The sequence below is a fragment of the Lytechinus pictus genome, unplaced genomic scaffold (assembly GCF_037042905.1).
Source record: "Lytechinus pictus isolate F3 Inbred unplaced genomic scaffold, Lp3.0 scaffold_347, whole genome shotgun sequence".
NCBI lineage: Eukaryota > Metazoa > Echinodermata > Echinoidea > Temnopleuroida > Toxopneustidae > Lytechinus > Lytechinus pictus.
In genome coordinates this window covers 8127-18564 of record NW_026974466.1, presented here as the reverse complement: position 1 = coordinate 18564, position 10438 = coordinate 8127, and the positions used below count along the sequence as shown (strand labels likewise).

The following is a 10438-nucleotide window of genomic DNA, read 5'->3' as shown; positions in this document are numbered from 1 at the left end:
TGATATTCAGTACTGCAATGGCACTGCTCTCCTGTATTGACACGCAAGCATGCTGCTTGGCATCTCATCTGCAGTAACAATACTTAGATTATACCACCCTTCATCCCATTCCCTGTCACTATATACCTTGGAGGACTTCCTCCAAACAAACAAAGTAGTGTTTGGATTATTATGGGATGCCAAACGAGTTCGGTTGAGTATGGTGTGCTGTTACACTCCCACCAAAATTACCCTAGGGTTTAACCCTTAACCATAATGATACATGCCAAAGTAATTTTCTTAAGTTAAGCACTCTCTACTCAACTGAAAATTTATTTATAAAAATTATTTATAACCCTGAAATGTAACTTCAAAAGTATGAAAGCACATGACCCTAACTCCTACAATATAATTCATGACATTGATATGGAGGTATACAATAAAAACAATAATTTCCATTATCTCAAGTAAAGGAGACAACTATATCACATCGCCTTTGCAAGTTGCTACTATCATCAAAAACGGAAATCATGACAAATTTTGTTAACAAGTTTAGAAACTGAAAGAGAAAGAACCATTTCATTGTGTACAAAGCACAAAGAAGCAGAATGCTAGTAATGCGCACGGCGAAAGTGATTCAAAGCATTTAAAGTATCCAAACTCCCAAAGCACGAAAGAAAGGCCTAATTGAAGTCAAAACAAAGAACAGATCGTTGACAGCCAACTACCTAAATATTAACTTGACTCCATGAGGAGAACTATCTTCTGAATGTGCCTCAAAAGCTCTGTTGGCTTCTTCAAGGGCCTTCCCTTGCTATCAAGTTCTTTGTTACCGACGCGAACACGGACCTTTCTCACCAAACCATCTGCATCCGGAGCAGCTGCTGTCACAACAGCCAGAGGCCATTTCATACGCGGTACCTCCTGGTCAATAACAAGTACTACATCTCCTACTTGGAGATTTCTGTGGGGCTTTGTCCATTTCTGGCGCTCCTGCAGCCCCAGCAAGTATTCTTTGCGCCACCGAGACCAAAACTGCTCCAACAAGAACTGCACCCTTCTCCAAGCCTTTCGGGCGTAGATGTCCGTCTCCGGGAATTCTCCAGGAGGGGGTAGCGGAGTGGTGGTCTTGAAAGTGAGCAGATGATTTGGCGTGAGTGGGGCATCTGCGTTCGGGTCATTTATGTTGGCCATCGACAAGGGGCGACTGTTCACGATTGTCATAGCTTCATAGAAGAGGCAGCGTAGAGCTGTATCTGTTAGCCTTCCTGGGCACAGATCTATTGTGGCTCTTAGAACATTTCGAATAGTTCGAATCTGCCTCTCCCATACCCCGCCAGCATGACTTGAGTGTGGAGCATTGAAAACGAACTCGCATTGCTTCTCTGCAAGATAAGCCTCCACCTTATCGGCATTCATTTCCTTCATTGCTGCCTGGAGTTCGTTTCTGGCTCCAACAAAATTGGTTCCTTGATCACACCGGATCTGCCGGACTGCTCCCCTGATGGCGATGAAACATCGAAGGGCAAGGATGAATGATTCAGTGGACATATCATCTAGCATCTCAATGTGTACACCGCGGGAACAGAAGCAGGTGAATAACAGTCCGTATCGCTTGACTTCGGAACGGCCTCTTTTGACCATGAATGGTCCGAAACAATCCATGCCAACGAATGTGAATGGGGGCGTGGGTTCGGTGCGTTCTTCAGGCAGGTCTGCCATTTTTTGCACCTCTTCTGGTCTACGCAGTCGCCTGCATGTCACACAATTCCTCACTAACTCCGCCACAACTTTGGATCCACTGACAATCCAGTATCCTTGTGCTCGCAACTCGTTTTGAGTGACACCTCTACCCTGGTGATGGACCTTCTGGTGGATGTGTCGAACCAGGGCTTCAGTTACTGGACTTTGCTTTGGGAGAATGATTGGGTGCGATATTCCCATGGAAAGCTTTTGCAGCCTTCCGCCAACTCGAAGTACTCCATTCTCACCCACAAATGGATCGAGGGCATGGATCTTACTCGTACTTCTCACAGGTTTGTGGTGGGTCAGCGAATGCAGTTCTTCTGCATAGGCCTCTTTCTGTACCATCTGAATGATGGACAATTTCGCCTTTTCTCTACTTTGTACGACTGAGATATCCTTTGAGTGCCTGATTCTCTGGGCAACCACATTCAACCGGCACAATACTCTGATCATCATAGACCAGTCGGCGATCCTGGTAAGACGATGCAGTAGACCCTGTTGTGACAGATTGGTTGAGAATGTGGTCACCCTTACCTCAGGGTCTCCATGCTTTAATTGATGTGGTACATCAACTTTGAAGCTAAGATTTTGTTCCCACAGAAAATCTGGTCCTTTCATCCATTGCTTAGAATTAACTAATTCTTCCGGACCCATCCCTCTTGATGCGTGATCAGCCGGGTTTTCCTCTGTAGGAACATAATGCCATTGCTCTTGAGGAGTCCTATCTCTAATGAGTTGTACTCTATTTGCCACAAAGGTGTGGAACCGACGAGCCTCATTGTTGATATATCCTAAGACCACCCGAGAATCAGTCCAAAAGAACTCTTGAACTCCTTTAAGCTCCAGTTCATTTTTAAGCATTGTGCTCACCTTTGCCGACACCACTGCGGCCGTTAGCTCCAGCCTAGGTATGGTGACTACCTTGGTTGGCGCCACTCTAGCCTTGGCATAAATCAGGCAACAATGCACTTCTCCCTTGTTGTTCACCAGTCTCACATACGAGCACTGGCCATAACCTGATGTGCTTGCATCGGAGAAGTGATGGAGCTGAACAACTGATACTGGACCAAATTCAGGGGGGTGATGACATCTAGGTATCTGGAGTTTCTCTAGTTTCGGAAGCTCTGCAATCCAGCTATCCCATGCTGGCTGCAAAGTCTCAGGGATTGGGTCATCCCATCCGATTCCACTGCGGCACATCTCTTGTAATATCCGTTTCCCTTTCAGTACTACGGGAGCCACAAAACCAAGTGGGTCATACAAGGATGCCACAGTCGACAGAATACCTCGTCTCGTACTTGGTTGATCCTTAAGCGATATCTTGAAGCAAAGGTGATCGTTACCAACGTTCCACCAGATTCCGAGAGCCCGTTCTAAGGAATCCTCAAAACTGAGGTCTTGACCAGAAATCCCACAGGCACGTTCCGAGTCTGGAATGCTCTCAATGACTTTCTTGCTGTTGGATACGAATTTGTGTAGCCTAATGCCACCCTTCTTGCAAAGACTAACAGCTTCTCTTGCCAGACGGATAGCATCCTCCGTTTCTGGCACACTTGTTATGCCGTCGTCCACATAGAAGTTTCTGCTTATGAAACAAGCAGCTAAGGGGAACTCATCCTTGTGAGCATTGGCCAGGTACTTCAGGCCATAATTCGCACAGCCTGGTGAGGATGCAGCACCAAACAGATGTACCCTCATCCGAAAGTCGACTGGCTGGTTCTGTGTTTCACCTCCCTCCCACCATAAGAAGCGGAGGAAGTCTTGATGGCTTTCCGTGACACGAAACTGAAAGAACATTTTTTCAATGTCGCACATCAATGCCACCTCATGGAGTCGAAACCGGAGCAACACACCTGTCAGTGAATTTGTCAGGTCAGGACCTTTAAGTAGGTGATCATTGAGGCAAGTGCCACCAGACCTTGCAGCGCAGTCAAAGACTACTCTCAGTTTTCTCTTTTGAGGATGAAAGACGCCGTGATGAGGGATATAATTTGTGCTCCCTTCTTGGCCATCATCATGAGCACGTTCAGCATAGCCTCGTTCGATGATTTCGGACATGAAGGCCTTATACTGAACCTTGTATTCATCATCGCGTTCCATCTTCTTCGAAAGATGGCGTAACCTTACTTCTGCAAGACGCCTGTTGTTTGGCATCTCTGGCCTTTTCTTGAAGGGCAGCGGCATTTCTAGATGACCGTCCTCATTCCGAGAAATACTTTCCCCTAGGCAGTTGATGAATTCCACATCATCCTGCGAGACGGACGTGTCACTATTTGATTCCTGCTTGAAATCAGGCTCCAACGCTCTTAAGACATCCTTGGGAGTTATTCCAGGACACTCTCGAGTTGCAACTCTTCCGCAGTGACTTGTGTCACCTTTTGGATTTGATACACCAATAATGCTCCAACCCAAATCGGTTTGAATGGCGTAAGGCTCTGTGTCATTGCCAGTGACAACATTTCTTGGTACTAAAGCTCGAGGGCAGTTGTACCCTATTAATAGCCCAACTTCACACCCTTGTAGAGCCGACATTTCTCGAGCTACTTCTTGAAGATGCGGCCACTTGTCAGCCGTATCCCTCGTAGGAATGTGGTCTCTGTCTGCAGGAATAAAACTGCGGGTGTAACTTTTAGCAATGTTGAGCTTCGTGGGAGTTGTCATACCTCTTACTACAAGGTTGGATACAGAGTCACAATGAATCGTAGATGACGACGTCATTGTGGACAGCTGTAACTTCACAGGTTGTCTCTGAACTCTTAAAGCCTCAGCCAAGTCTTCAAGGATAAATGAGGCATCGCTTTGTGTATCTAACAGAGCATATGTGAGTATTTCATGAGAAGGACACTGTTCTGAAGACACCCACACTGGAACAATCATAGATGTGTTGATTGATTTTCCAAAGTGTAATTTATGTGAGGTGGTGGATACATGATCCATTCCATCTTGGCCTCCTTGGCTAGGAGACTGACTTGTGGCCTCCGTACCAACTCGATATTCATGGAGTAGAGATGGATGGCGCTTGCTGCACACCTCACATGTGAGCCTCTTCTTGCACTCTTTGCTCATGTGCCCTTTACGCAGGCATCCAAAGCACAGTCCACCTTTCTTAATAAACTCCTTCCGCTCAGACAGTGTTTTATCTTTGAACTTCTGGCATTTCTCTAGCTGGTGCTCTGCAGATGAACACATGGCACAAGTCTTTGAATCCTTAGACTTTGTGCCACCCTTTTGCCTCTGACTGTTTGTACTATTAGAAGGCTTTTCTTCACCTTTGGTAGCCAGGGCGGAGCCCCTCTTCAGGCCATCACGTTTGGCCTTGGAGGCCTTTGCGCCTGAATCTGCAAAGGATTCTTGTCCCTTGACAGCTCCTAAAGAGGAGATGGGATTATTTGCGATCTTTGCCTCTTGAGCAACAAACTTTGAAAACTTAGAAAAGGAAGGATAAAACCCCTTTTCAAGGTCTACAGAGACAATTCTGTTCCAACTGGTTATTAACCAATCAGGCAGTTTCCCAAGGAGTTTTTGATTTTCATTGCAGTCGTTTAAGACTGCAAGTCCGTCAACATAAGGCATTGCATCATTGCAAGCCTTTAGACAATCTGCAAACTTCTGCAGACCCTCCGGATCCCTTGCAGAAATTTTAGGCCACTTGTTAAGCTTGTCTCTAAACGCCTGCTGCACCCTAAATGGATGACCGTATCTTTCCCTAAGGCTTTTCCATGCACCTTCGTAAGCAGATTCTGTTGATCCGTAAAAGAAACCAGCAATAGCCTCTCTTGCTGGTCCTGTCACATACTGCCTGAGGTAATATAATTTCTCAGCTGCAGAAATTCTATCACCTATTAAGGTGGTGAAACTCCTCTCGAACTCTACAAATTCGAGAGGGTTTCCGCTGAAAGTTGAGGGAACCGGAACCGGAAGCCTAGTCCGGTACATGCTATCTGCAAGTGTCTGTGCAAACCCTTGCATATCTAATGTTGACTGAGAAGGCTTCTGCTGGCTGGCGATAGATGATGCTCTGGAGAATGCTGATGGATTATCATTTTCTTCATCGGAAGGAGGTCGAGAGGAAGCCTTGTCATGAGAAGGCCCCGTTCGACGACTGGCAAGACTACTAGTGTCAGGGATTGGTGTTTCTTCAGGAAGCTGACTTGATTCAGCTCCTGGGACCTCACTTAAGGATGAGCTGAAGACCGACTGCGCGTACTCTTGTTTCAAGAGTTCTCTTGCTATTTGCTTACGGTCTTCAGCATCAAAAGGTCCTACCAATGACCCCAACACCTCTTCAAGGGCATTTATACCATCCCTTACCATGGCATTTGCCCTGTCCATCCTTGTCGCCACTTCTCTGATGGGAGCCTTATTCTTCCTCAAAACTTCGAAAATATCTACCAACTCCTTTTCTCCTTCTTCGAGACCTTCTATTTGTTGCCTGATCAATCCCTCCTCTTTCCCTGTTTTGACCACTTCCCGTGCTTCTTTCACTTTTGTTTTTAGAGTGCCATATGCTTTAAAAAACTTTCGCTCTATCTTAACCTCTTCACTGGCTTGCAAAGCTGACATTTTTTCAGTGGGCTGTCTTTCCCTTGATGATTTTCGCGCTTGCACATCTGTCATGATTGCCTTAACTTGATGAAGTAAATGTGGCGAAAATTTGTCACAGTTAACAGCCTTTACTTGCGCACTAAAATAAAGCACTATGTAACCAACCAACAATTTATAGTTTAACAACTTGTAGCTGAATTACAATGCGATTTACACACAATATCTAACGCGACATACGCACAAGATTTTCCTTACCAGTGAATCTATTAATGAAAGAAGCACAATCATAGAAACAGAGATCTAATTAGACATTGAAATGCCCTAATTATCTAACATGACTTCAGTAATGATGCCTAGAATTCTTAAAAGGCATTATGATACATTTATAAATTTATACACAAATTTTTACACATATATGTGAACATGAATATTTCAAAACATATTCAAATACCTTTCATGATATAATACTCGAGTCTTCACAATTAGATAATCGGTAGATTTACAAAAGAAAATTCATTTGCCGGTATCACCTTACCATGAATCTTGAAGATCAAGTCTACATATATTTTTCTCTTTGATTTAATTCATCGTTGTTTCTAGGAATGAATACTTGCTCATTGTGATCTTACTTGAACTGATGCTGCTTGAGTAGATGAAGTTCAGTTGAACATCCTTGAAGTCGGCCGATATGGCTAAAAAGAGGCGCATAACAGTTCACTTGGCAATGAGAGTTGAAAACTAAGAGTCCCGCGAATTGAATATGTCTCTGAAGTATCCATGAAGTCTAATAATTGTCCATGAATTAACAGCGGTTCACTTGACGATGAGAATTGAAATTAATAGTTCCACTGCAATCTACAATAATCTCGTAACGATGTTGACCTGATGTCTTGTAGAGGATCCGTTGAGTGGCATCAGGCTTATTGACATTCCCATACCGATTGGAACTATGTTGAAGTCGACTCTCTCCATAGTACGTGCAGTGCATCGCCTATGGCTCTATAGTGTTCTTACTGTGCCTGCCCCGATGATCGACAATACAATAAACGGCGATAAATGACCAAACACGACACGTTCTCAAGTACTGGTTTAGCTAAAGACTTTATTCTGTACAAGCTTCTTCTCAATCCGTAAATCCATCTCTATGCTTTAGCCAATGCCGTAAGAACTACAAGTAAACAAAGTAAATAAACAAAATAAGTATATGAAAACAAACTTAATAAAGGTAACAAACAACTAATCTAACAAATGATACAGATTATATATACATAAGATGAACTTGATCATAAAGTCACGAAAACTATCATTTGAAGTGAACAATTAATGTCTAGTATTGAATTAAAGAGAAATCGGATTAATTATGTTCAAAGCAGACATAAACTATAGCTAATTCATAACTATGTAACTTACGACTATAGTTCAATTATGAGAAACAACACATAGCCATTTACACTATGTAACTAATATATTACAGCACAAGATTATAGTTAAATCGAATTAAATTACTACAATGTAAACGACCTGTGCGTTCAGTGTTATATACCCAAAACTACCCAGTGAAGGGAGAAAGTAAATAACGATTAGTGTGAAAGGAACCACATTCCAAAGTGGACAGTGGTCAGTGGACCCCACAAACAGCTAGATAACAAGACCCTCTTTGTTTCCCAAAATGAACTGCCCCCTAGATATGTGTAGTCTCACATGCTAGACCCTATTTACAGAGTTATATTTACAGTATTATGGAATACATTATAACATCTCAATATCTTTCTTCTGTACTTATCATTTCCAGTATGAAGTATAAAGTATTTAAGACATTACATATCAATAAAAGAACATTCATAAAAGAAAGAAACGTGAAATAGACAAAGATATGCAGTATAATAATAAATAATGCTTACCACTGTGCCAGTTGGCATCAAAGGCAGACAAATCTCTGAGTTTAAATGAATTCTGCAGAACTGTTTCCTATCCACATGATCATTTGCTCCATCAAAACAACATTAAAGGAGACATAGTTTTAACCAATAAAGTTGGAAGTTCTTTAAGTTGATATTCAGTACTGCAATGGCACTGCTCTCCTGTATTGACACGCAAGCATGCTGCTTGGCATCTCATCTGCAGTAACAATACTTAGATTATACCACCCTTCATCCCATTCCCTGTCACTATATACCTTGGAGGACTTCCTCCAAACAAACAAAGTAGTGTTTGGATTATTATGGGATGCCAAACGAGTTCGGTTGAGTATGGTGTGCTGTTACAGTACATGATACCTAAACTCATGTGCATCCAATTTTCATCAACCCCAGTGGCACAACACAAACATCCTCAACTGGGCCGGACACATTTAAAAAGTTATCTTGAATATTGGACTTTGAAATAACCATAGAACCCCCTTCAACTTGACTAGTTAGAGCATTTCAATGGACCGATACACCTGGCATTGAAGAGAGAAATCAATAATAACTGAAGAAGAAATAAGTAAGTTCAGTCGTGAATTTCTATGCTTAAAGTTTGACTAAGATAGCCCTACATCTATTAAACATCTGAAAGTCAATTTGCTTCAGATTATGCTCTTACTCATTCATGTATTTCTTTAATTCATTACATACAAGTAGAACACGAAGATAATACCAACTGGCTTGTTCGGACATAATTCGATCGTTTTGAATAATGCAGATAAGTTCTCGACTTGGTATTCGACATGTTCAACTTCAACTTAATTACAAAATTATCATCAAGACACCATAACAGTTATTTTTTTCAAAATAATGTATGTACGGTACATCTCGAAACATCCAATAAACATGTTAATCATATTTTCATTCAATGAATTATCTGACTTGGTTATTAAAATCTGTTTCAAAATGATAAGGATATCATCAATGCTGCGACCACAAAGCGATAGTTATATTTCGACCACCTGTTACCCGCCCTAACCATCCCGATGATAATCGTAAAAGACCTCCCGAGAATCTCCCATGGCATCAACAAGACAAACCAAACAGACGTCAAGGCGGGAACAAGCTTACAGTCTGCCAAAACAATTCAAAACCATTCACGATGCCAACAAGAATAAAGGTATCACTTAATACCGGACTAAAACACCTTGTAAAGTACTTTTAATAACCCAATTCTCTCTCTTTTCTAAAAGTTCGTTTAATTTTGCTGACCTAGCCATCCCAGTGGACGATAGGATCCCATTTTCTAACGTACTTTCAACCCGTTACTTACCCGTGGCTGAGTACACGATCGACAAGATTGAAACGGTGCACGAGAAAACGACAGTCCACTTTGAAGTCATTTTTCCAGCATCTGAACAGGCAGTGAAACTGTATTATTCCAATGAAATCCGTGGCATGGATTGTAAATTACGGAATAGTAATCCAATTACGATTTCAAATATTGAAATCATGGGGTTATATCCATTGATATGCAGGTAAATTATCCGCCAGTGGACATTATGTTCTATAACTGAATACAAGTGTAATAGTCATTCTATCGCCTCCTGACGCACACGTACAGAGTGAACGTAACTATATTCCGTTCGGATGCACTGACTTATCATCAGAGCACGAGAGCACGAGCGGAAACAGTTCATCAACCAAGAAAAAGTAGTTACTTGCTCTTCCACGTAACATTTACACACCCCCTTATCGAATCGAGATGTATTTATCATTTTGGTAATTATGAAACGTAAGAAGTACATTATTTCTTTAAATGCATTTTTAATTAAAAGAAATTTAATAAAATGAGTTTAAGTATCCTTGTACATCCTACATAAGTCGGACAAATCTTATAATTACGTCACAAAACTTTTTAAAAGAGGAGTGTGTATAATACTTGTATCTCCATTTGTGGGCGGGGCATGTATTAAGTCAATCATCTCAAAGTTTCTTGGGCTTGAGAAGCGTGCGGTTCTCGTGCCGTGCGCGTTCCCAGCAGCGGGAGACAAAATAACAGGATTTTGCGAATAATAACTGACTCACACACATGTTGAGATGTAGAAATGTCAGTATATGGTTTCTTTCAACACTATTATTCCACACTAATTTTTACTTCAGAACATTTTCCTTGGAAAAAATTTGTGATCATACCCTTTTCTATGGTCACCTTAGCTGAAGGGGAGTTGCAATTACTAATTCAAAGACTAATAATAGACTTA

The 10438-nt window shown here is 42.0% G+C and overlaps 1 protein-coding gene across 1 annotated transcript; it reads right to left on the bottom strand.

The window, feature by feature from the left end:
- LOC129263947 (uncharacterized) lies at positions 1-8535 on the bottom strand. Its single transcript, XM_064115626.1, has 2 exons — positions 8172-8535; positions 1-7438 (listed from the first exon to the last, which is right to left on the bottom strand). The coding sequence occupies exon 2, from the start codon at positions 6340-6342 to the stop codon at positions 715-717; it is 5628 nt and encodes a 1875-aa protein (XP_063971696.1). The 5' UTR covers positions 6343-7438; positions 8172-8535; the 3' UTR covers positions 1-714.
- Positions 8536-10438: the final 1903 nt, after the last annotated feature.

What these genes read in the sequence shown, in the direction of transcription:
- LOC129263947 (XM_064115626.1), bottom strand. Translation starts at nt 6,342, where the DNA reads ATGACAGATGTGCAAGCGCGAAAATCATCAAGGGAAAGACAGCCCACT.